General features: G+C 44.8%; 1 protein-coding gene across 8 annotated transcripts in view; it reads left to right on the forward strand.

Annotated features, from left to right (window-relative positions):
* Hectd4 (HECT domain E3 ubiquitin protein ligase 4) overlaps window positions 1-26,406 on the forward strand; it is a 177,402-nt gene that overhangs the window by 126,856 nt on the left and 24,140 nt on the right. For 5 of the 8 annotated variants that reach the window (XM_071617043.1, XM_071617024.1, XM_071617027.1 and 2 more), the window contains exons 45-60: window positions 4,818-4,957; window positions 6,739-6,900; window positions 7,017-7,165; window positions 7,636-7,715; window positions 8,023-8,186; window positions 10,371-10,608; window positions 11,379-11,515; window positions 11,970-12,096; window positions 13,509-13,646; window positions 15,213-15,349; window positions 18,343-18,503; window positions 20,737-20,918; window positions 22,573-22,778; window positions 23,090-23,220; window positions 23,490-23,695; window positions 25,727-25,906. In XM_071617043.1, coding sequence (XP_071473144.1) covers window positions 4,818-4,957; window positions 6,739-6,900; window positions 7,017-7,165; window positions 7,636-7,715; window positions 8,023-8,186; window positions 10,371-10,608; window positions 11,379-11,515; window positions 11,970-12,096; window positions 13,509-13,646; window positions 15,213-15,349; window positions 18,343-18,503; window positions 20,737-20,918; window positions 22,573-22,778; window positions 23,090-23,220; window positions 23,490-23,695; window positions 25,727-25,906 — 2,538 coding nt within the window. The remainder of the gene's footprint in view (window positions 1-4,817; window positions 4,958-6,738; window positions 6,901-7,016; window positions 7,166-7,635; window positions 7,716-8,022; window positions 8,187-10,370; window positions 10,609-11,378; window positions 11,516-11,969; window positions 12,097-13,508; window positions 13,647-15,212; window positions 15,350-18,342; window positions 18,504-20,736; window positions 20,919-22,572; window positions 22,779-23,089; window positions 23,221-23,489; window positions 23,696-25,726; window positions 25,907-26,406) is intronic. The other 3 variants (XM_071617037.1, XM_027923206.2, XM_071617041.1) reach the window with 1 other exon arrangement.

Here is a 26,406-nt window from a genome sequence, read left to right on the forward strand (position 1 = left end):
AAAATAATAGTAAAAGATAAATGCTGCCCAAGAACCACAGGGCTGTTAAGAGTGGCCCAGATGGTTATGGCACAGTGGCCTTCAGACCACACTACAGGAAACGGTGCCCTGAGTTTGCCCTGACCCACCTTCTCCTTGCCCTTCTGAGTTTTCACTGTCTCCCTTCTGTGGAGACCCAGGCCTGCTGGCTGTTTCTCCACCATATCCCCTCCCCAGCCTCAGGAGTGTGCCACATTTATAATCAGAGTTGCCGATTGTTCAGGAATCAGCTCTCCTTCCTGACTTCCCTGCTCCAGTTAATACTCCGAGTATGGTGGCTGCTCCAGGAGTAGCCGAGCAAGTGCCTCCACCTTGTCCTCATGTCTCTTGCTGACATCCTTCTGGAGTTGAGCCCTGCCCTACCGGTCTCCACGCCAGCTCTCCACCAGCACTGTGCTCCCAGCTCTTTCCTCTCACCTTGTTTCTTTCCACACTGTCACCTCTGTCATCTTGCTGAAGACCTGATCTGAGTGGCTGCTTGTCAGGAGCAGCAGCTGCCCTGTGTGACTGGCTTTCCTAGCTACTGATGCCAAGCTGTTGCCTGTGCCCTGGACAGAGTCACAGCAGACCACTCAGTTTCTTATTACTATGACCGGGAAGAACGAGGTTTTTCTTCATTGAAGTGTAGGACTTTTAAATTCTCACACCAGACACTATAGAGTCTGCTATTACCTTAAGCCAACCTCATGGCAAATGAAGTTTATCAAGTAAGCCCTGTTCCCTTCCCCAACCCCAAGCATAGCTTCTACCTTGTTATTTAGCATGAATCTTCACCATGGAAACTGCTACTGGTTAATTATAACAGCATTGTTGCAGGTGTCATTGTATCATCTGAGATTCTGTATGTGAGGTCGTCCAGAATAATTTTCTAAGTCATTTAAACAAAATAGTTAGAAAGTGTATATCAGAAATAGTTGGTCTCCTTATGACTAGGTAACTTATTTATGGCCTCCATAAGCTCTGTAATTGAACAGTTTCTCTCTTCCTCCTGACCACTGGGAAGCAAAGATCCACATTTGTACCCCAAATATAAAGGACCCAGGCACACACCTCATGGGCCCGCTGTACTGTTGGCCCCTCTTTGACTCTGTCTTAAAGTTGCCTTATCTCTCTTGTTTCCTGATTCATATCATGGGATTACATTGGGTGTGTCTGTTTCTTCCCTTAGGTGGCTATGTGTCTGTAGCTACAGTGTAAGTAGATTAGTCCTTAGCCACTGTCTGACACAAACCCAATGCTTTGCTTTGCTTTGCTTTGCTTTTTCTTACTGGGGATTTAACCCAGGGGCACTTTGTCACTGAGCTGCATCCCCTATCCTTTTATTTTCTATTTTGAGACAGAACCTTGCTAAGTGGCCTCGAACTTAATGATCCTCCTGCCTCAGCCTTCTGAGTTGCTGGGATCATAGGCACCTGGCTGGGTACTTTACTTTTTTTTTTTTTTTAAATCCAGGAATGTTTTAAAATTGAGGAATAATTTACAGACTATAAAATTTACCACTTTAAAGTGGACAATTCAGTGAGCTTCACCACTAATTCCTTAATATCTCTACCTCTGTCCTCTCAAAAAACTGCTCATATACACAGTAAGTGGTTACTACCCTAATCTCTACTCTTAGCCTCCGGCAACACGAATCTGCTTTCTATTCTATAAATTGGCATCTTCTGGGCATTTCATGTAAATGGAATCATATAGTATGTGGCCTTTGGGGTCAGGCTTCTTTCACCAGCATCATGTTTTCATAATCATTCATATTATAGTACTTCATTCTTTTGTATGGCTCAATCCCATTCTGTTGTATGAATAGACCACATTTTATTTACTCACTGATTGATTGATGGATACTTGTGTTGTTTCTACTTTGGGCTATTATGAATAATGCTTCTATAAACATTTATATAAGTTTTATGTGGATATATATTTTTAGTTCTCTTGGGCATATACCTTGGAGTGGAACTACTGGCTTACATGATAATTCTGTGGGTTTTTTTGTGGTTTTGTTTTGGTGGTGTTGGAGATTGAACCAAAGGCCTCACACATACTAGGCAAGTTCTCTACTGAGCTCTACCCCCAGCCCTTTTATTTATTTATTTACTTACTTACTTAACTTTGAGACAGAATCTCTAATTCGCCTACCCTGCTTTCAAACTTTCAATCCTCCTGCCTCAACCTCCTGGGAACATGGAGTTATAGCATGTGCCACCACACCTGGCTATCTTTAACTTTTAAGGAATTGCTTTCCTTTTTGAGGGACTGTTTTTCAAGTGACCATATCATTTACATCCCAGCAACATGTAGGGCTCCAGTTACTCCATGTTTTACAAATGCTGGTGTTGTCTACCTTTTTTATTATAGCTATCCTCACAGGTGGGAAATGGTCCCTTGTGATGGTGTTAGTTTACATTTTCCTAATAACTGATCATGGTGAATATCTTTTCACATTCTTATTAGCCATTTGTTCATCATCTTTGGAGAAATTTCTGTCCAAATCCCTTGGAAATTTTTAAATTGGATTATTTGTCTTTTTATTATTGAGTAACAAGGGACTAGATATACTAGTCCCAAGTCAAATGTAACTTGCAAATATTTTCTTCTGTTCTATGGGTTGTTTCTTCACTTGCTTAATAATATACTTTGAAATAATAAAAATTTTCATTTTGAAGAAATCACTTTACCCAGGTTTCTTTTGTGACTTGTGCTTTTGGTGTCATATCTAAAAACCATTAGTATCTGTTGTAAATTTGTGTCTACAAAAATGGTTTAAGGGCTGGGATTGTAGCTCGGCAGCAGAGCACTTGCCTAGCATGCTTGAGGTGCTGGGTTCTATCCTCAGCACCACATAAAAATAAACAAGTAAAATAAAGTCATTCTGTCCATCTGCAACTACAAAAAAATTATATAATGGTTTTAAAACCTTAAGAAATAGGCCATGCATGGTGGCACACACCTGTAATCCCAGCAGCTCAGGAAGCTGAGGAAGGAGGATCATGAGTTCAAAGCCAGCCTCAGCAAAAATGAGGCACTAAGCAACTCAGTGAGATACTGTCTCTACATAAGATACAAAATAGGACTGGGGATGTAGCTCAGTGGCCAAGTGCCTCTGAGTTCAATCCCCAGTACCAAAAAAAAACCCAAAAACATAAAACAACAACAAAAAACCTTAAAAATGGAATGAAATAAATATTAGCGGATTTATAGTCCAAATGGCCTAACCAGAGTCTTCATGCCTATATCATCTTCTAAGAATTTTATAGTTTTAGCTATAGGGTTTATGTTGTTTAGGTGTTTTTTGATCCATTGTGAGTTAACTTCCATGTATCTTGTGAAATATTCTTTTTTTTTTTTTTAGTTGTAGATGAACACAATACCTTATTTTGTTTGTTTATTTTTATGTGGTGCTGAGGATTGAACCCAGCGACTGACACCTACTAGGCAAGTGCTCTACCACTGAGCCACGATCCCATCCCATGAAATATTCTTAATACCTCTTGCACTTGGCTTTTCTAGACCTTTTCTCACAGTGTCAAGCCACCAGAATTTTCTTTCTTCTCTGTTTATTGCATTTCTGTCTCTTGTAAGATCGAAGTCAATACTATCTTCATTAAGCCTATCTGGATTCTAGAATGAAGTTATTGCCCACTCATCTGTGCCTGGGCTTAGGCCTTATGTCACATAAACATACAGTGAAGCTTTATGCTCCTTTGTGTGGATGTGTGTTTGTGTGCATGCTCACACTTTTTATTTAACCTCCTATGTCTTCATATTCTCCAATATCTAGCAGTGTGCCTGGTTCATAGGAGGCATTCAATAGACATTAATTAATTTATTGATTGGCTTATTTTTATTGGGGACTGGACCTAGGGCATTTTATACTGATATATAAAGATGATTTTTATTTATTTTTATTTTTTTGATACCGGAGACTGAACCCAGGGGTGCTTAATTACTGGGCTACATTACCCCAGCCCTTTTTTGTATTTTATTTAGAGACATTGAGTTGCTAAGTGTCTCGCCAAGTTGCTAAGGCTGACTTTGAACTCATGATACTCCCACCTCAGCTTCCCAAGTCACTGGGATTACGGGCATGTGCCACCGCACCCAGCAATTTTTATTTTTGAGACAGGGTTTCATTAAGTTATTGAGGCTGACCTTGAACTTGCAGTCTTCCTGCCTTAGCCTCCCAAGTTGCTGGGCTTACAGGTGTGCACCAACGCATTTGGCTCAATACGCATTAATTTTTAAAAATCATTTTAGATATTAAGAATAATAGCCTTCATTTACTAGGAATATGAATAATAGTTCCCATTATTTGCCCTGTGCTAGGAGCTAAGCTAAGGGCTCTACCTGAGTTAATTCACTTCATCGTCTCAAAACCCTACAAGAGGGCTGGAGTTGTAGCTCAGTGGTAGAGCACTTGCCTTGCAAGTGTGAGGCACTGGGTATGATCCTTAGCACAACATAAAAATAAATAAAGATATTGTGTCCATCTACAACTAAAAAAAAAAATTAAAAAGGAAAAAAAAAACCCATGAGATTTAGGCACTATTATTACCCTTGTATTGGAAGTGAGAAGTGAATACAGAGGAGTAGAGCAAGGTTCTGCATCTAAGCAGCCTCATCCAAGCCACGCACGCAGCCACATGGCCATGCTGCTGACTATGTCATAGTCAAAGATGTCCCAGGGCATTTGCTCCTTTGTAAGGAATTAAATGATGTCTATAAATAAATTTTGCTTCAATGCTATTCCAAAGGAGTCAGAGTTCTGTTCGGGGTTGTAGGAGTTGTTTCCACAGATTCCCTGTGCCCCTCTGCAGGAGAGCGACTTGCTGTTGTGGAGGTGCAGTGTGAGCGGCTGAGGATGCTCTATCGGGACTGCGCCCGGCCCCCGCCCCCTCCCCTGCAGGCTGACCGGAGACAGGTGAGCCCTCACACCTCCTACCTGGCTGCAGGCTGCAACACACGTCATTAAAGAAGGCCAGCAGCTTGCTGATGACATTTAGGATGAGCATTGCAAAGCCCTTTGTAGGTGCTTGCAGTCATCCGAATATCAAAGCATATTGAGCTGACATTATGAATACTGAAAAATTACATTAGGGGCATAATTTATTGATTTATTAATAGTTCTCTTTGTTATCAACAACAGAGAAAGAAAGCCCTTAAAATTTTAGCTACTTGGTCCACTTCATAATAGGTGTATTTGGAGAGAGAATGAGAGACTAATTTAAAAAACAAAAGTGACAAAATATTTAAAATTGCTACATATTTGATTGTTGATAGCAACATTACTTGCAATAGCCAAAAAGTGAAAATAACCCAAGTGTCCATTAAGTGTTGAATGAATAATCAAAATATGATATATCCAAGCAACAGACTATTTGGCCATAAAAAGGAATGAAGTGCTAATAAATGCTATGACATGGATGGACCCTAAAGTCATGCCAAGTGAAATCGACAAAGACCTCATGTTTCTTAGTTCTATTACATAAACTTTCTAGTTCAGGCGCATCCATAGATAAAGGAAACAGATTAATGGTTGCCAGGAGCTAGAAGGAGAGAGATGGGGTTTGAGTTCTGAAGTACACAGTTTCTTTTAGCAGGGAAAAACATGTTCTAAAATTAGATCATGGTGATGATCGCACAACTCTGAATACGCTAAAAACCACTGACTTATATATTTGAAATGGAGAATTGTATATTATGTGAATTACACAAGATAAGTTGGAATATCTAGGTAGTGTATAAGACTTGCTGTATTCTTGCAGTTTTTCTGTGATCTTAAACTTATTTTTTAAAGACATTAAAAACGTATAAAAGGGGGTTGGGGTTGTGGCTCAGTGGTAGAGTGCTTGCCTAGCATGTGTAAGGCACTGGGTTCCATCCTCAGCACCACATATCAATAAATAAAATAAAGATATTTTGTCCATCTACACCTAAAAAAATTAAAATAAAACATATAAAAGGAAAAAGTCCCTTTAAACGTCATCATCTCCAGTTGCCATGGTCAGCACATTGATATAAAAGTTTTTTAAACACAAATGAATTTCTGTCTGTACTTTTGATGCTCAGGTCTTTCTCCTCTGTAGATGGCGAATCCCTCCCTGTCCGTGTCAGCCAGCAGCAGCGGAGCGTGTGCTCGAGCTGTTATTGCCAGGCATCCAGGTTGACTTGAGCTACCTCTATGAGGGCGACCTGACGCACATCTCTGGAGCTCAGTCTTTCCCTGCGTCTCATCTCCCAGTTCTCTCTGTAGGATACAGTGAAATCGGGGGTCAGAAAGACAGGCTTTGTCCGATAGAGAAGACTATTTCATGATATTAGATTGATTAAAGTATTAGCATTAACATTTACGGAGTTAAAAGAGTAAATATTCCTGGGGAACAGGAGTGGACGTGGTGAAGAAGATAGCCTTTTAAGAAAGAAGTTCCCTTTGGGGAAAAAAATCAAAACTTGTATATATATGGCTGGGGCGTGGCTCAGTGGTTGAGCACTTGCCTAGCATGTGTGAGGCCCTGGGTTTGGTCCTCAGCACCACCAACAAAACCAATGTTTCTAATAAAAAGTAAAATTATTTTATTTATATGTACACAACTGAATATGCTGGTATTTTAATACCATCAGATAACCTTTGTTTTCTTTGGGAGATAGAGGTATTTGTGTCTGCAATTTTATTGAATGAGGTTTCCCCCCCACACCTTGTAGCCCAAAGAGATAACTTGGAGCCCCTCCCGAGTGTTTCCTCCAGTGCGGGCCTGCATGTTCTCATCTCACCTGACCTCGGTCACATTCCTGGCTGACCCCAGCGCTGGGGGAGGTCTGCCCCGGGGCACCTTTATCTACGCCACCTCACCTCTGCCAGTTCAGGTGAGACAGCACACAGCACATTGCCTTTAGCTGCTTCTTCCAAACTGAAAGAGCAAGGAAGTGGTTGGGGCCCTGACTGAGCCACCTGACTGTGCCCTCTGCTGGTGTCTCTTCAGGCCCCATCTTTTTACTGGGAAATTGAAATTGTTTCCTATGGAGATACTGATGACGACACTGGACCAATAGTTTCCTTTGGCTTTGCTACAGAAGCCGAGAAACGAGATGGAGCTTGGACCAACCCAGTGGGCACTTGCCTTTTCCACAAGTGAGTGACTGCTACTACTTTTATTTAAAGAGAAGAAAAGTGGGTCAGTGTTTCAGAGAACAGCAGCTTCCTACAAGGTGTTTGTAGATAAGAAGCCAAAATCAAGGTGTGTCTTCAAATAAGCTTGAGGAAAGGAGCCGCTGCTTCCCTCGCTTGGACATTCACGGTGCCTGTTGGCATCGTTCCTTCCTAATTGTCCTGCAATAAGAGATTGGTTTTGTTTCCAAATGGATTTGAGCCCGCATCCTTTATTCTATGAAGACAGTTCGGGAGTCGTCGGTGTGGGTGTATTGATGCTAAAGTGATACCACAGTCTCTGCCCCCACAAAATGTGAGAAATGCCCATTGAAATGCACTCACATTTCAGGGTTCCTGGTGGCCCTCATGCTGCTGATGCCCTCCCCGTGCACTTCACCTGCCGCTGTGCAGGTTGATGCATCTCGCCCTTGACTCCCTCCTTCTCTCCCTAGCAATGGCCGAGCCGTGCACTACAACGGCTCCAGTCTGCTCCAGTGGAAGAGCGTTCGCTTAGACGTGACTCTCTCTCCTGGTGAGTGCGGTGGGGGCTTTTTTAACTTGAATACTTCTGGTGGTCCCAAGTTTGGATCTAAATGGGTTAAAGTTAAATAAACTTGGGAACTGGAAATATGGTTTGTCTTTTAGTGAAAACCAAGTTCTTGTCATTGCTGACCCTAGTGTACACCAAACCTCTCACTTTGTAAGGCCATTACCCATTTGGTAACTTAGGGGGCACTTTTGACTTCATCTGGCTGCCACACAGGTTGCAAATTACAAGTTTGTTGGAGAGTCAATAAAGGGAGGAAATGTGTGTGTGTCCTTCCTCTTCTCTACTATAGGTGACGTGGCAGGAATTGGCTGGGAGAGAACCGAGGGTACTCCACCTCCACCGGGGCAGCCAGCCAAGGGCCGGGTATACTTCACATATTGCGGGCAGCGCCTTTCACCATACCTTGAGGATGTCTCTGGTGGGATGTGGCCTGTGGTTCACATTCAGAAAAAGGTAAATCACCTTGTTGGAAGAAGAGAGCAGATCTTAGTAATTTGTTTCTATCAGGAAGGAGAAGATAAAAGGCAGTAAATGTGTGTGCTTCTGTACATACCGTATTGTGCATGGTTAACAGAAAGGAGCGCAAAGTGAGCCTAAGCAACATGCTGATCCCACAGTCTGGCAAGCACTTAGAGTCTAACTGCTCTGACTCCTTCTAGCCATCATTCTAACAGCAGTACAAGGACAAAAGTAGCAGTGCTCCTTCAGATGCTGCTAAAATGATTCTGTGGTTAGGTTTTGACAGTGACCCTGGGAGGAATCCTTTGGTTAAGAGCCAGAAGTTCGTATTCACCCACCCAGCCTCCCCACATGTATTCCATCATGGACCTCTGGTTTTTAAGGAACACCTAGTAACATCTAATGTTTTGTGAGACATTATTCCTGAGAATGTGCTGCTGGCCCCCAAATTCATCTCTGTATTTGAGACTATACCCAGGTACCCATTCTCATGTACCCAGAAGCCTAGGCCACATCTCAAAACAGATGTCTTATTGGCATGTCAAAGTTAACATATCCAAAAGTGAGCCAAGCTCTGCCCAAACCCAAAGCTATTGCTCTCCAAGTCTTCCCCATCCTAGGGAATGGCAGCTCCTGCTTTCTTGTTCCTTAGGCCAGAAACCTTGGAACCCTCCTTCATTTCCCTTTTTCCTCTTGCTTGACATCCAGTTTGCCAGCAAATCTCGTTAGTTCTACCTTCAAAATGTGTCTCGAACCTGACCCATGTATTCCATTTCTCCACCAACACCTGGCCTGGCCACCATCATCCCTGGGGTTGCTTTTCATCCATTATTCTCCAGCCCACCTCTCAGCCTTGTTCTTATCCCTTAAAAGTGTTAGGGACTGAGAATGTGACTCACTGATAAAGTGCTTGCCTAGTATGCGTGAGGTGCTGGATTTGATCACCATCAAAAAAAAAAAAAGTTAATTAGACTGTCTCTTCTTTACTTCTAACCCATCAGTGGCTTCCCATGTCATGCACTGTAAAAGCCCAAGTCTTTAGGACCTGGCCCTGTACCATATCTCTGATATTGTCTTTCGTATCTGCATTTGTTGAGTGAACTAAAGATGGCAATAAGACAGAACTTCCCAGCTTGTTCCACTCATTAACACATTCAGCAATATTTATTGAGCACCTACTCTATGTCAAGTTCTAAGTGAAATAGAAACAGAGCCAAGTGTGGTGGCATATGCTATAATCTCAGTTACTCAGGTGGCTGAGGCAGCAAGATCCCAAGTTCGAGGCCATTCTCAGCAACTTAGTGAGAACCTATCTCAAAAAAAAAAAAATAAATTTAGAGGGCTGGGATGTAGCTTGGTGGTAAAGCATCCCTGGGTTATAATAAAGTGGAAGAATTAGACATTAGTCAAATAATTACAGAAGTATATGTGTGTGATCACAAACTAATAAATGCTATGCATGAGAATATTAGTCTTTATGAAGGCAAGTACCAAGCGAATCTAACCATGTCCCAGTTTCCCTAAAGAAGTGCCATTTGAGCCCAGTCTGGAATGGTAACTTAACTAGGCAGAATTGGAGGAAATAATGCTTCGGGGGAGGGAGTGGCACCTGCAGTAGGTAGTGTCAGGTTGAAAGGCCTTGCCAGAAATGAGGGAGGGCTCTGTGTGTGAGTAGCAAAGAGCACAGGAGTTTGAGGGCAGGGCAGGAAGGGAGGCAGCATGTGCTTGGGTGGCACTTCAGGTACCAGGTCATGGAGTCACACCTGCCCCCTGCCTGACTACTCCTGCCCACTCCCAGGTGGGGCCATTCTGATTCACCATTTAGTCAAGTGCACCTTGGGTATTTAAAAAAGAAGAAAAAGGGCTGGGGTTGTGGTTCAGTGGTAAAGCACTCGCCTAGCACATGTGAGGCGATGAGTTTGATCCTCAGCACCACAGGAAAATAAATAAATAAATAAAGGTATTGTGTCCAACTACAACTTTAAAAATAAAAATAATAAAGAAGAAAAAAAATCTGGATGCAGTGGCGCATGCCTATCATCCCCCTGGTTCATGAGGCTGAAACAGGATAATCACAGGGCTGAGGCCAGCCTCAGCAACTTAATGAGACCCCAGTACCATGAAGAGAGAGAAACCAGAGACCTTTCAAATCCTTTATTTCATGCCCTTTCCTTCCAGAACACCAAAACTCGAGCCAACTTTGGCTCCCGCCCATTTGCCTATGCCGAGGGGCAGGCCCATCGCAACGCAGCTGACCTGTGCACTGACCTGGCAGAGGAGATTAGTGCAAACTTCGAGGCCCTGCCCTTTGCCATGGCATCTGACAGTGACAACGATGCCGGCACCAGTATTGCATCAGACCCAGGCACTCATGGGCCACCGTGCCGGATTGCAGCCGTGGCCACCGCTCAGCAACGTAAGTCACCTCCTCCTGAGGCCCCATTCTGCCAGGGTTGAGAGTGCTGTGCATACCATAAGCCCATTTCACTGGGCCATCCCCATTACAGAGACCTCAAATTAAGTACCATAGGCCACCTGAGGATGGCGGGCCAGTCCAAGTGAAAGAACAGGGGGTGGGAGGCATGGCAGCCAGGGAGGCACTTTCCACCTCAGGGAGCCATCACAGGTTAGTGGCAGCAGAACGGAATGAGGTAGCTAAGGATCCCAGAGCATTTATAAAATCTCTCATTTTATAGTTAACTCATTTAAAAAAATGTTGATTTAAAACTGTGGCCATCAAAGTATAATAAGATGCCTATGATAGAATCGGGATGGTAGGCACATAGGTGTGTATCATAAACTTTTCTTTATTTGAAAAATGTCTTAATAAAATTGAGTAAAACTGAGCTCACCAAACTGAAGCTGTCTGTAGGCCACATCTGTAGGCCACATCTGGCCCCTGGGATGCTGGTTTGAAAACTGGGTGAAGTGTCTGCTTGGTTCTCTCTCATAGGAAAGAACCTTCCAAGTTCTCTGAGTTGAATAAATCAGACCCATAAAAACTATCTTGGGATTCAGGGTAATCATAGATGCCTAGTTCTTCTTGACTCTGCTTTAAGTCTGTCCACCTGCTAGGAGTCTATCCATGATGCACACTCAGGAAGTCCAGCTTTTCCAAGGGTAGGAAGTTAATGGTCTTTCTAGCTTGCTCTTGGTTGATTTTGCTGTCGTCCTGCTTTGTTATAGAATATGATAGTGACACCTCCTGTCATTATAAAGTTGAGCTCAGCTATGAGAATTTCATCACCTCTGGCCCAGACCCTCACCCACCTCCCATTGCAGACGATGAGAGTGATGACGATGACGATGATGACATTCCACAGGTAAGAGGCCCGAGACCCAGGTTAGGAGGTGGCCATATTTATTTAGCTCCCTGATGGCTGCCATGAGCTTCAGGGAATGATTTTGGTGTGAGGTTGCAAGGCCAGTGCTGGTACGGTTCAGCTGGGTGGCTGTGCCTGAACGATTGTGACGTGCTCATCTTTCCACACCACCCGTTGATGTCGGTCTCTACTGGGCTATGGCCAAGTACAGGTCCAGGTGCTGGAGAGGGGCAGTCCGGTGGCAGTAGTGCAGCAGTGAGCTCAGAGCGTTTCAGTGGCTGTTGAGGGAAGGGAAGAGCTTGTTGAGCTATTCCTCCCTGGCATCTGAGGCTGTACCCCTTGCTGCCATCACTGGTGTCACCTGGGCGAGGCCACTGGGCGAGAGCTGTAAGGGGGGGAGGCATGCTGCCTGCTCGAGGCGCTCCCCTCTGCTCATGGGTTGCCTCTCCTTCAGGAGGACCACTATGCCCTGCTGGTGAAAGCTTGGGAGACCAAGGTTTTTCCTACCATCCGAAGACGCTTCCGGAATGAAGCAGAGAGGAAATCCGGCCTGGACCAGATCAAGGGTGCTTTACAACTAGGTCTGGTGCTTTTTGTTCTCCCAAGGAGCTCATTGCATGGCTTGAAGAGATGGGGGAGATGTAAAATCAGGAGAGGTGCTCGTCAAGTGTCCAGCCTTACTTGACCTTGTCTTCTCCCATACTGCCAGTGAGCTCTGGATCTTTTGCTTTCATTTTAACTCAAATGAACTGTTAAATGCAGCTGGAATGGTTGTCCTGGGAATCTGAAGAACCTAGTGGTTAACAGTCACATCTAAAGTCACTGATGTGCTGTTTATCAGCCGCGGGAGCTTGGGCTTTCCTCATCTTTAAAATGGAATCAGTATGGTAACAGTCTCATTTGTATATGAGAAATAAATGGGCTGATATAGGTAGTTGAAACTCCTAAGAGCAGTGCCTGGCACAAAGTAAGCACTCAATTAATGTAGTTCTGCATGTCACAATGGTAATGATGGAGGTGAGACTTTTCCCCTTCGGCAGAGCAGTGGAAAGGCTGAAAGGAGGATAGGTAGATGCTTCATAGTGCCCAAAGGATCCCTCTGTAATGGTGATCAGCCTCCTGTCATCAGGTCCCCCGGAGAAGATTAATGAAGCTATCTATCCCTGGCCTCCACAAGCTTTACTTTGGCATTCTCCCTTTGACTCTTATTCCTGCTTATTGGATAGTATTTTTTTTCTTCCTTTCCACTATTTGGAAAGATTATTTAGTTCCAAAATGTTTTGATATTAAGCCACAGTTTCTGTTTGTTCTCTCTGATGCTTCTTTCCATAAGAATCCTTCTATAATCACAATCTCTTTTTAAACTATGCTTAGAAAATTGCCATAACGCTTCATTACAGCAAGATAGCAAATAAAGATGGTGGGTTTATGTAATGGAAATAGGCTTTGTTTAAAAAGAGGTGCTTACCAGGCCCAGTGGTACCACCTATAATCCTAGCTATTTAGGAGGCTGAGGCAGGAGGATGACAAGTTCAAGGCCATTTAGCAAGACCCTATCTCAAAGTTAAAAAAAAAGGACTGGGGATGTAGTCAGTCATAGAACACCCCTGAGTTCAATCCCCAGTACCAAAAAAAAAAAAAATGCATAATAATGATCCATCATTTTTAACCATCCTGTATTGATAAATTCTTGCGCTATTTCCATTTTGTGGTTATTATTTACTAACAGTGCTACAGTGAATGTTTTTGGACCTTTGCACACTGGTGCTTGCTTGTATTGCTACAAGAGAGGTCTGAGAGATTCTCAGAAGTAATGCCTTTAGTATTTTACACTTGGTAGAAACTGCATAGTTGCCTTCCCTAAGAAGTACACTGTCCCATAAATAGTGTTTAAAAGATTCTGTGTCATTTCACTCCAGATACTTGTCAGTGTCATGGTTGATCTCAAGACTGCATGCTCTGTGGAGAGTTACTGGGTCTGTTATGTTTTCAGGCATGGTGGATATTGCCCGGCAGACGGTGGAATTTCTATACGAGGAGAATGGCGGCATCCCAAGAGACCTGTACCTTCCCACCATTGAGGATATTAAAGATGAAGCAAACAAGTTCACAATTGACAAAGTTCGAAAAGGTTTTCCTTTCCTCCTTAATTCACCTGTGAACTTTCCTATGATATCAGTAGTTGAATTTTCCCAGGCATGAACCAAGCAGCTAGTAGTTTTCCTAGGGTGACCTCCATATGCCAAATAATTTGACCTCTTCCAAGCTCTCCCATGTGAAGCCCTCAAGGGCAGGGGTAGGCATCAGCAACTGTTTGGCCCTTGGTATCTCTGCCATGTTCCTGGAGCTCACTGATGTGGGCAGCTGAGGCAGGGCTGAGAGTGCAAGGCGGGAAGCAGGGCCTGGGCTGAGGGCCCAGCTCTGAGCCAATAAGCCCTATGTTCATGGTTAAATTTTAAAATTTTAATAGAATATAGTCACTTAATTTAAAAACTATTGCATATTTTAAGGAAAAAGAAAAAACAGAAAGCACACACAAAAAAATAGAATTTAAAACAGCTCACTTTTAGAATTACCAGATGACCTTCACAAAAGTACCAGAACATCATGGGCAGGCACAGGAATAGATATTTATTTTCATCTCTTCTTCTTCTTCCTCTTCCTCCTCCTCCTCCTCCACCACCACCAAAAAAAGTTCACCTTTTTGAAGGTACAACTCAGGAGTTTTGAATATGTTCACTAAGTTGTGCGACCACCCAGTGATTGCTCCTCTATAGTTGCTCAGCAGTTCCGTCCCCCCTCCAAAAAAATCTTGTGACCTCGTTACTCCCTGTAGTTTTTCTAGGGTGACCACAGCCTCTGGGCACCACAGCTCTGCTTTCTGTCTCTGTGGATCTACCTGTTCTGGATTCTGCTTCATTCCTACAAATGGAATCACATGTCATGTGGTTTCTTCATCCAGGTTCATCCATGCTGTGGCCAAATAATTTTTCATTATGTGTACATGTTCCATTTTGCGTTTCCATTCATCCATTAGCAAACATTTGATAAAAATAATAAAAAAATAAACATTTGAGCTGTTTCCACTTTGGGGTTAATATGAATAATGCTGCAGAGAACATTGGTGCATGAGTTTTTGTGTGGCCATGTGTTTTTGTTTCTTCTTGGTGTGTATATAGGGATGGAATTGCTGGGTCATTTGGTGGTTTTTGGTGTAACTTTTTGAGGAGCTGCCCAACTATTTTTCAAAATGTCTGCAGCACAGTGCAATCCCACCAGCAATGTGTGAAAGTTCTAATACCCACATATCCTTGCCAGCACTAGTTATTGTCTTTTTTATTTAGCTGTATACTTTGTGTGAAGTATTTCTTTGTGGCTTTGACATGCGTTTCCCTAATGATTAATAATTAATGTTGAACATCTTTTCATGTGTTATCTTTTCCTTCTCTTTGGAGAACTGTTTATTCAAATCCTTTGCCCATTTTTAAGTGGCGTTTTTGTATTTTCATCTGTGAATTACAAGTGTCTTTAAAACATGCTATCGTATTGTTTTTCAGGCTGAGCTGTGTTCTTTTTTTGTTGTAAAAATGCTGAGGGCATTGTTTAATGCCATAAAGCTATATTTGACCCTATAATCTAGGGTCTCAAAGTGACATGCTACTTCTTCCTAAAGAAGTTTCTACCTCTACCTCCTCAGGTCTCACAGTTGTAACTCGCTCTCCAGACAGTAATAATGTAGCCAGCAGTACTGTTGGAACTGCTTTGCCAAAATTTGCCATCCGTGGGATGCTGAAAACCTTTGGACTTCATGGAGTCGTCTTAGATGTCGATTCAGTAAGTGAACAGCCGTTCAGAGTGATCATCCCTCTCATGTGCTGAGGCCTTCGTGCCCAGACTCCCATGCACCTTAGAAAGTGATTCTGGGAAGCCAGGTACAGCGCACATGCCCATTATCCAAGCTATGCAAAAAGTTTGATGGCAAGTTCCAGTTCAGCCTAGAGAGCTTAGGAAGGCCCTGTCTCAAGATAAAAAATAAAAAGGACTGGGGATATGGCTCGGTAGCAGAGCGCCCCTGGGTGAAAGCCCCAGAACTGCAAATGAAAACGAGCTCGTGGGCAGGGGTGCAGCTCAGGAGTAGAGCACATGCCTAGCACACCTGAGGTACTGGGTTCCGTCCCCAGCACTGGAGAAAAAAGGGGATTATTCATTTGAGTTTCTCTTCAGATTAGGGATAAAGATGCCAAATAAAAATGCTCTCATGCCAAATTTCTTGCCTGAGTTTTTTTTTGTGTGCTCGAACCAGGAATCAGGACTGATAGCTCACTGTAAGCTCCTAACTCTTGGTGCCATCAACTCCCCGTGACCACACCAGCTCTACCACACAGCCAGGTCCAAACCTCATCTCCACCCAAGTTCCACGGGAAGTTCTCCCGTTGTTCTGGAATGGGTGTTAGACACAGTACTGTCAGGATTGTTAGACACAGACCAAAGAGCTTTGTCATTTGGATCACATCATCTCACTAATTGTCTCAGCCTCAGTTTCCCTACCTGTCAAGTGAGTTCGTTAAACTCATTCACTAATTGTCTCCATTTTATGAAGCTTTCTCATGGGGGTCATGAGGATTCGGAGTGACTGGGGCAGAGGAAGGACAGAAAAGAGTGAGAGAAGGCAAAGCCAGGGCTCTCTTTGGAAAACAGGATTCTGTTTGTAAGCTGTAACTACATGGTTTTGAAGTTTCCCATGTAAGAAAGACTAATGAAATCAAACCTATGAGTCTCTGATGAAGAATTGTCTTTTTCACTAGGTAGATACAAGCTTCAGCGTCATTCAGGGGTATGATAATGTTAGGTACCATTAATACTTTGTTTTTTGGGGGGTACTGTGGATTGAATCCAGGGGTGCTTAACCACTGATCCACATCCCTGGCCCTTTTTATTTTTTATTTAGAGACAGGGTCTCACTAAGTTGCTTAAGGCCTCTTTAAGTTGCTGAGGCTGGTTTTGAACTTGCATTCCTCCTGCCTCAGCCTCCCAAGCCACTGGGATTACAGGCATGTTCTACCATGCATAGCACCATTAATGCTTTGAAATTGACCTTTTAAAAATTTACATCTTTAGCTGACTACATTTTACCAGGACTTAATGTAACTCAATAAATTCTTCAGAGGGGTCATTGACTAATGGTTTACTGAGGTGACCATTTAAATAGAAAACTCCATCAGTAATCCTGAATCTCCCACTGCCATCTAATACAGACTTCTAATTTTAGTTATCAGAAGATAATTGCTAATGGCATTTTTCAGCAATGGAAATGTATGAAAATAAAAATTAGAAAAATGGAAAATTTTGTAAAGTAATCATCCTATTATTTCTCAAGTAATTTTATTACTTCAGTAATTTTAATTGTCCCTGAGTAAAAATCACATTGGCATTTAAATCCAGAATGCATGATATATGTGAGCTTATTTTTTATTTATTTTTAAGTTGTCAATGAATCTTTTGTTTTATTTATTTGTCTGTGGTGCTGAGGAGCAAACCTAGGGCCTCACATATGCCAGGCAAGCGCTGTACCACTGAGCCACAACTCCAACCCTCCACCGTTTTCTTTAAATTTTTTTTTTTTTTTTTGAGAGAGAGAATTTTTTTAATATTTATTTTTTCTTAGTTTTCGGCGGATACAACATCTTTGTTTGTATGTGGTGCTGAGGATCGAACCCGGGCCGCACGCATGCCAGGCGAGCGCACTACCGCTTGAGCCACATCCCCAGCCCCTTCTTTAAATTGTTAACTTATTATTACATTGAAGGTCTTCATTAGTTTCTTTTTTTTTTTTTTAAAGAGAGAGTGAATGAGAGAAAGAGAGAGAGAGAATTTTAATATTTTTTTTTTTTAGTTTTCGGCGGACACAACATCTTTGTTTGTATGTGGTGCTGAGGATGAACCCGGGCCGCACGCATGCCAGGCGAGCGCGCTACCGCTTGAGCCACATCCCCAGCCCCATTCATTAGTTTCTTATACCAATTAAAATTTTCCATCTGGTATGGGAAACTAAAACACTGTCAGTACCAACCACATGTCTGAACTTTTAGACTTAATGGCATGAAATTAGCATTTATTGTTATAATCTGACAATACATATTAATTTGCAGATGATATGTAAACACATTTCATGTGTGTGGATATATGTACATACATGTAGACAAGTACACATATGTGTTTATTTTTATTTGAAGTTTTTTCTACTTTGTGGGGTTTTGTTTGTTGTTTGTTTGGTTTTTGGCACTGGGGATTAAATCCAGGGGTACTTTACCACTGAGCTACATCCATGGTCCATTTTATGTTTTATCTTGAGACATGTCTCACTAAGAACTGCCTCAAACTAGCAATCTTGCCTCAGCCTTTCAAGTTGCTGGGATTACAGGTGTGCACCACCAAACTGGCGTTTTTTTGTTTTTGTTTTTGTTTTCTACTTTGAGCATTGTTTGCTTGTTTGTTGGAATAACTGGCTTTTAGCCTTTCTATTTTGTGTTAATTTGTAATTAAGAATTTATTAAACAGGAGACCAAGGGGCATAACTAAGTGGCAGAACACTTCTCTACCGTGCAAGAGAAGTGTTCAATTCAAAGCACCAGAGAGAGAGAGAGAGAGAGAGAGAGAGAATGTATTATGAATTCCTTTTCAGTTTATTAATTTTGTTCATGAATTAATAAGTAGATGCAAATTATAAACATCATAGCTAAAAACTGGGAGTTTTTGTATATTGTATATGTATATAAATTTGGAAAACAAAGTTATTAATAAGCGGACATTTCCTTTTCCTGTTGTAGGTGAACGAGCTGGTGCAGGTGGAAACATATCTCCGGAGTGAGGGGGTGCTGGTGCGGTATTGGTACCCCATTGACATGTTGGAGAGGCCCCCTGCAGGCTACCGAAGGACTGCCACCAATGGGCTGGTCACACTGGACAACACCAACCTTCAAATTCACAGGTAAAGTAGAGCCCTTTTTTCTGAGGAGTCTCAGAAATCCACTGTGTTTTTCTGCATGTACCATTAATCCTTGACAAGAAGGCTTTTCTTCCAAAGCTGAGGATTAGAGAAAGAGAGAAGACAACCAGAAAAGGTAGTAGAAAAATTTCGGGAGTTAGGCAGAAAAGTTGAAGGATATAGAATCATCTGGTCTCTGCCACAAGCACTTTGCTATAGATTGGGGGGCTGAGGACAGCTAGAGATTCCAAGAGTGGAAAAAAATTATTCTGAGGAAAGCAACTCAAGAAGAGGTAGCGAATCAGGAAGGGGCCCAGGCACTGTGGGAGCAGTCAGCCCACTGTTCTCGCTAAACTAGCAGGTGTCCTAGGAATGCTGGCTCTGTGCCTGGCACTGGACACGCCCTGGAAGCAAACTGAAGTACTATGGCAGCTGCCTGCGCCAGCAGATTAAAACCAAAAGACCCAGAGGCCAGGGCTGTGGCTCAGTGGTAAGCGCTCGCCTCGCACGAAGGAGGCACTGGGTTCAATCCTCAGCACCACATAAAAATAAATAAATAAAGGTATTGTGTTCAACTATAACAACAACAACAAGAAATCACACACACACACACACACAAAAAAAAAAAAACTGAAACGGAAAGATCTGGCAAAGTTCCTGCTGTGTACCAATACAGTTTCCTTGTGAATTGTTCCTTTCGGTCTTAAAAATTCTTATAACAATTCAGAGAAAATATAATAATAAGTGAGTTTTCTAATGAAGGTCTCTGTGAACTATTGTGCATGCCAGCCCTCCCTGGCCATCACAGTTCCTCCATAAGGTGTCAATTGGAACCAAGCTCAGCGTGTATCACTACAAATCCAGGTCCGTGTGTCCAGCTGTCTCCTCACCATGTCCATTCAGATACTGCATTGCCCCTTTAGAAAGTCCTCAGTTCAGTTAGTTAGATCCACAAGACCAAAATAGGTGATACTGGAAGACAAAGTAGCAAGATAGAGGGCAGGAGGCGTGGTCAAGAGTGTTTCTCCAGCACCCACAGAGACCCACACAGAAGGTCAGGGGCTGCGTGACCGCTCAGGAGTGAAGGGTTGACCTCACCCAGCAAGGTCCTTATGATGGTTGAGCATCCTGTGACTGGATCAGAGCTCAGATCTCCTGTGACTCTTCCAGAGATTCCAGCCTGAGGCATGCCGCGCCCCAGAAGGCACAGCAGCTGTGGCTTCCCTCTGAGAGTGTCCTTCCTCACAGTCCTCGCAGTCCAGATGCTGCCTGCCAGTCAGGGGTCACTTTCACAGTAAGAGGCTAGTCACGTGCTGCCATTCTTTGTCAGGTTTTAAGAGGAACTGAGAGCACAGGAGACTAACCAAAGGTGATTCTATGGAGGAAAGGTCTTGTTGACCTTTGACTCACACATCCTCTCATAGGCACCTAAAATGTAATTCATAAGGTAGAACCTGAGTTCCCCACAAAACCTCCCCCTCTGGCTTTCCCATACCTAGAAAGCACAGCACAGCCATCCTTCTTCCTCACCGCCGCCTGTGAGCCGTCAGCAAGCTGCATCCTACCTGTCCCCGTCCCTCCCTTTCCAGCACTGCCACACCAGTCTAGTCCTCAACTCCTGCTTCTTTCCATAACAGCCAGAATGGATGTGGCCACTCTAAAAGGGTGATCTCTAGAAACATCCCAGCTCACTCTTCTGATTCTCACCTTCTGAAGCTCCCTGCTCCCCAGGAGTAAACTTCCCAAGACCCCCTGAGCACCTGAGCCTACCTCCGCTCCAGCAGGGAGGGCTCTTCTGCTGCCCTCACACCAGGCTCCTTTCCTCCTGACCACTCTGCGAAACTGTCTGGGTCTTCTCATGCAGATCCCAGTGAGTGATCCCCTCTTCAAAAAGGTCTTCCTTTCATTCCTTTTTATTGCGAAATAATGTTTTATTGTATGGACATGCCACGAACTTAACGGACATTTGAGGTGTTTCCATATTTGGCTCTCACAAATGATGCTGCTGTGATTACACATGGACAAGTTTTTGTGTAGACATTTTCATTTTTTTCCCACAGTGCTTTTGAATTAGGAAAAATCAAACATAACTAATGTGGTTTTTGTTTAGAACACAAGTAGCTCACTTGGGGCACAGAACGTGGGCCAGGAGAGGAACCTGAACTGAGGTCCTTCCCCTCAGAGCCCTGCTGCTGGCCCTCAGTACTCAGGGCCTCTCTCCCGCTTTCCCCTGCAGGGAGCTGCTGCGGTGCGAGGCTGCGTTGGCCAGGCTCTACTGCCGCATGGCCCTACTCAACATCTTCGCCCCCAAGTTCCCTCACTTGTTTACCCGCCTCTTCCACATCCCTGCCATCCGAGACATCACTCTGGAGCACCTGCAGCTGCTGTCCAATCAGCTCCTCGCCCCTCCCCTCCCAGGTAAGACTTAGCCCAGAAATCAGTGCAGATGAGAAGAGCCCTGAGCCTGCGCCAGGCATGCAAGAGTGTGCTGGTCTGCTCGTCCCCACAGAGGGAGGAGACACGGTCCTGTGAGACCAGGGGCTAAGCAAAGCCCAAGAACTGCAGTTGTGCTTGCTTGCACTTTGAAAAATGGAAGTGTTTTATTCACATTAGTTATTAATCTGATGAGTGTTCATTGAACTTTCCAAACTATCTGTGGGTCAGGGAACATGGACTATTGTCTAGGAAATCTAATCACACTCCTACCTCTAGAACCTGGCACCCTGCTGTAAGGACGTACAGGTGGAGCAACTGACCACATGGAGAGGCCTGTGGTGAGAGGGGCTCTCTTGGTAATTCCAGCTCCAGACGAGCTCAGAAAAATGGAGTCACACAGGTGATTCTAACTAGTATCACATGAGGCCTTGAACTGCCCAGTCAACCCAGAGGGTCACAAGGAATGATAAATAGCATTTTTAAATCACTATGTGCATTTTGTAGTAATTTGTCACATGTGCATGGGGTGAGAGGAGCTGGGAAGAGATGCTGACTCCTGGCACAGGGCACATAACTGATGGAGTGAGTTCTAAAACACTAAAGAGTTGGTCTGGGTAGAGGGAGAGCCACCTCTTCTACAACACAAAAGCAAAGACAAGCAGGTGTAGTGGTGCTCAGGAGCCTGAGGCAGGAGTGCAAGTTCAAGACCAGCCTCAGCAACTTCGCAAGACCCTGTCTCGAAATAAAGAAAAAGGTAGATCAGTGTTAAAGCACCCCTGGGTTCAGTTCCCAGTATCCAAAAAAGAAGAGAAACCTAGTCATTGTAATGCTGCCACAGACATTCTGCCTGGTGGAAAGCCAAGGTGCCCCTGCTTTCAGACCCCTCCAGAGCAGACTTTCCAACTCCCCAGGACCTCAGGGGAGCTGCTTTAGGCTTCCTGTGTATCTGTTTGGCCTGAGGCCCTTGGTGGGGGCTCTCGGTGCTCCCCAGGAATGCCCCTCTGCCCCATCAGCTCCCCTTCACTTCCCCAAAACGGAGGTGGGAAACAGAGTGTCGGAGGTCCCCTGCAGGCAGTACTCTGAGCCCAGCTGCCTCCCAGCCAGCTGCCTCCCAGCCAGCTGCCTCCCAGCTCACAGGCGGTGGGGTCCCGGCCAGCACCTGTGTGTGTCTTATCTACACTTGCTGGGTGGAGTGCTGGTCCCTCAGCCCACCCTGAGAACTTGGAGACTCTGAAATCTACCTGTGGGAAGCTTTACAATGATGACCAGACACATTGCTTTAACGCCACTCTAAGGCACCCTAGCCATTCCTTGGAGCAGCCCAGGGTGGCCCCGAGCAGCTGAATAGATGGGGCTCTGGGCCTCTCATCCCAACAGCCCCCCTTCAACCCATTTGCTAGCCTCTGCTTCCAGTGTTATTCTAGGCAGCAGTTTTGCTGCTAAACAGAGAGCAGACATTTAGCTGTGTCCACTAATGCCACCCTGCTAGATGCTCTGACTGGTGGTGATGTCTGTTATCCACAGTGACCCCATCCAGGCCAATTTACCCGGATGGGTCATTTGTTGTTTCTGACTCAGGTGGTCACAAAGCTGGCTGCGGGGTTCTTGTAAACGCCTGTGCTCTTCCTGTCCCCAGATGGCACCATCAGCTCCAGCTCCATCCTCCTGGCGCAGTCCCTGCAGCACTGCATACACTCCCAGAACTGTTCCGCCACGGACCTCTTTTACCAGGGCAGCTCCCAGACAGTGAGAGAGTGGCTGAGTGTGGCCATCACCCGCACCCTGCACCAGGGTGAGGAGAGCCTTCTGGAGCTCACAAGGCAGATCTGCTCCTTCCTGCAGGTAGAAGTCTGGAGCTGACGGCCTGAACTGCGGTTCTCGGGGTTTTTTGTTTGTTTGTTTGTTTGTTTTGTTACAAGTCTTCATAGCTTCCTAAAAATGGCTCCCCTTTCTCCCCCAAGCCACTGGCCGCTTTGATTGCCTTTTCATAGAAGCTCTTCTGCTTTTCTCATCCGGAGCTTCCTTCCTCCCAGGCTTTTTTGTTTTGTTCTGTTCTGGGCTTTGGCTGGATCCTTTAGCTTCATGAGATGAGAAGACAAAACGCAATCCCTGTGTTTAGCCTGTGGCTTTCCTTATTTAATATCTCTTTGCAGACAGCACCAGAGCAGTTCCCCTCCGAAGAATTCCCGATATCCGAGTCCAAAGTCAATATGGATGTTAATTTTCCCGGGGCGGCTTTTGTTGTGGTGTCTTGTAAAGAAAGTCAGTCTGGATTCCGCAAAGAGTAAGTTGCCCTTTCTCAAAACGAAGGTGATGGGGAGAGAAAAGCCAAATGGATTCTGGGAGCAGTGGCGGAGAAGAAGGGCTCATCTTCAGCTGTGAACATGTAGCATCTCTAAAGATGACTCACAGCTCTTCCCACATTGCCACGGGTGGGGAAATCACTTTATGCAGATGACCTTCTGGCAGGTGGTAGAGATGACAGGTGCCCATTCACACTCAGCTTTCTGGTGTGCGTGGCCAGAGTCTGTATTAACACCTCTTCCCTCTCAGCTCCTCTCTGTACAAGGCACCCTGGGCACGCGTCCTCGTGTACGGGCTTGGCCACAAAGTGAAGCGAACCGGCCAGCTGAACCTCATCGAGGCTGCCTGTTACCCTCGGGATGCGTCCCCGGCCAACACTGGGCTTGCACCTCCGCCCACGGCTGACCAGTACCCTTCTGTGGTGCTCTCCACAGACAGGGTGCACATCAAGTTAGGTGAGTCTGTCTCGGCTCCTGGGGATGCCAGAAGTGCACACCCTGCTCTGCTACTTTTCTTCTGCAAGATAGGGGGGATTTTGTGTCTTGCTGGGTCCCAGTTTCTACGGGTAAATAAACAGGACTGCTTGGGGTAGGGTATTTGAGAGGCAATAGATTTCACGGCCTGTCAGAGGCTGCCCAGGCCACAGTAGGGATGTCCTTCCTTCACCAGGGTGCCCTGGGATCTGTACTGCTCAGAATGATCTCAACAGAGCAGTCCTGTCCTCACAGCCTCCTCGGGTTCTCATTGAAACCGAATTCTGGAGTGTATAATGGGGCACTGACCAAAATGAGCACCTGCTCCCCATACAGGTGGGAACCCACCTGCTCTCGACTCCCTGGCCTCCTTGATGCAGTCTCCCGAGTTCTGTATTTTGTTGAGATCTCACCTCTGCACTGTGGAAGCTCTAGGTGCCTGTCATTTTCACAGACTGAGGCCTGCAAAAGGGAAGGCATCTCAGTCCCCATCTTGCACTGCTCCTCACTGGCATGTTTGACAAGAAAAGATGGACACGCATTGGCCAGAGACAGTGATAAACTATATTTGAACTTTCAGCCAGAAAAATGGGCCTTCTATCTCACAGCCCTCATCCTTGAGACCTTGCATCTTTAGGCAAAGGGATGAAGGACATTTCTTCAGTGATTTGGTCACTGCTAAACAACTTTAGGATCTCTGAATCTGTGTTCCTAGTGCTAGGGATTGAACCCAGAGCCTAGCATATACCAGGCAAATGTTCTACCACCGAGCTACAAACCCAGCCCTTTCATGTTTATTTTATTTTTGAGACAGGATCCCACTAAGTTGCTGAGGCTGGCCTTGAACTTGCAATCTTCCTCCCCCACCCTCCCAAGTAGCTGGGATTATAGGTTTGTGCCACCACACCCAGCCTCTATGATCCTTTTTTATTAGAGTCTGTTGTTTTCATAGCTGTTTTTAAACTTGGTGTTAAAAACAGAATCTGTCTGGGAGTGGGAGTCAGTGGTAGAGCACATGCCTACTGTGTGCCAGGCTGTGAGTTCAATCCCAGCACCATAAAAACCCCCAAATGAAAATTAAAAAATAAATTGAGATCTCTGCCCACCATTCCACAGTTACCACCATGTGACTGTTCACCCCAAAGAAGGCCAGCCAACACGGTTCCTCCTAACTCACCCACACCCCAGCACACCGACTTGATCTGATCAGTGTTTGTCATGGGGCTTGGGATAGTGCGGGATATGAGGAGGAGCAGGTCTAGAACTTCCTCCCTCTCACTGCAGGCTTCGGGGTCAGGCTTAAACCATGACACTAACGGAAGGCAATAAGAGAATCAAAACCCAAGGTTGAGGGGTTGGGGGTGTAGCTCAGCAGTAGAGTCCTGTGTTTGATCTGAGAGAGAGAGAGAAAGCGAGCCAGAGAGAGAGAGAGAGCAAGCCCAGCATCCTGGTAGTACCTTGAGTTTTGGGGACACCATGCTGGTCCACTTGGTATAGGCTTAATAGTCTTGATACAATTGCAGTCATGCAAAAGAATCAATTATTTCTTCTCAAAGCTGGGAAAGTTCTAGTGAAGTGTCTTTTAAAGTATAACTTAATTCCCATTCTGGGTATAAAGGCCAGTTGGTTTGGTTTGAGGCAAGGTCTAAGTTCTGAGGCAGACCTCAAACTTATAATCCTCCTGCCTCAGCCTCCCAAGTAGCTAGGCTTACAGGTGAGCACCACTGCACCTAGACCACCAACTGGTTTCTAACTGAATGGGGGATGTTTATCCACCTCTGTTCCCATTGCTACTCTGCATACCAGCAAGTGCATCTGGAGCTGGCCTCTGTCCCCCCTGTGGTTGGGGCATCTGCAGTGTGGAGCCTCAGGACATCTATTTATTCCCACCCTGAACTGATGAGGGTTGGGCTTTCCACCTCTGGCTCTCCACATGCACCTCAGAGAGGTCCTTTTTGCAGGCTTGTTTGGCTCAGATGCTGAGTCACATATTCTCCTTCTGGGCCCTTCTAGGAGTGTCTCCCCCTCCTGGAGCCGTGCTGGTATTGCATTCTCTGCCCCTGGAGTTCCCGCTGGCTATGGCCTTCGCAGAGCAGCTGCTGTCATGGAAGTCGGAGGATGGCGAAGGGAAGTCTGAAGATGAGCCTGACACTATTCCCACCTCAGTCCTCCTGCAGGTGGTGGAGCTGCTAGGTGAGGCGTGCCTTCCCTCAGGAGCCACTGGGTGGCAGCGAGGGCCTGAGGAGGTAGCTGCAGATGAGTGGGGCAGGTACCACCAGCAGCCCAGGCGGCCACCGCTTCCTCATTTGAGGTGGGCTTAAGAATAGACTGTAGCGCAGCCTAGACCCCTAAATGCATGATTTGTAGATTAAAAAACCATCATATTTAGGTGGCAACTAACCATGAAAATAGATCAATTTTGTCATACTTTATTTTAAGATGTAAATATGTGCCATTATTGTAACTTTAGGGGTGAAGAGTGGTGTGGGAATGAGCAATGCTACAGAATCAGGTGTCATGCCTGCACAGCCCCCCAGAGAGGTGAAAAGGTGGTGCATTTTGCCATCTGCAGATTTGCCTTAAAGACATTCTAAGTAAATATTGGACTTCCATTAATAGTTTGACTGCAGATGTGTTTTGGGATCCACAACTTACTCAGAAAAAAGTAAAAATTAAGTTGGTTTATAGATGAA

This window comes from Marmota flaviventris, chromosome 1 (genome assembly GCF_047511675.1).
Source record: "Marmota flaviventris isolate mMarFla1 chromosome 1, mMarFla1.hap1, whole genome shotgun sequence".
Classification (NCBI taxonomy): Eukaryota; Metazoa; Chordata; class Mammalia; order Rodentia; family Sciuridae; genus Marmota; species Marmota flaviventris.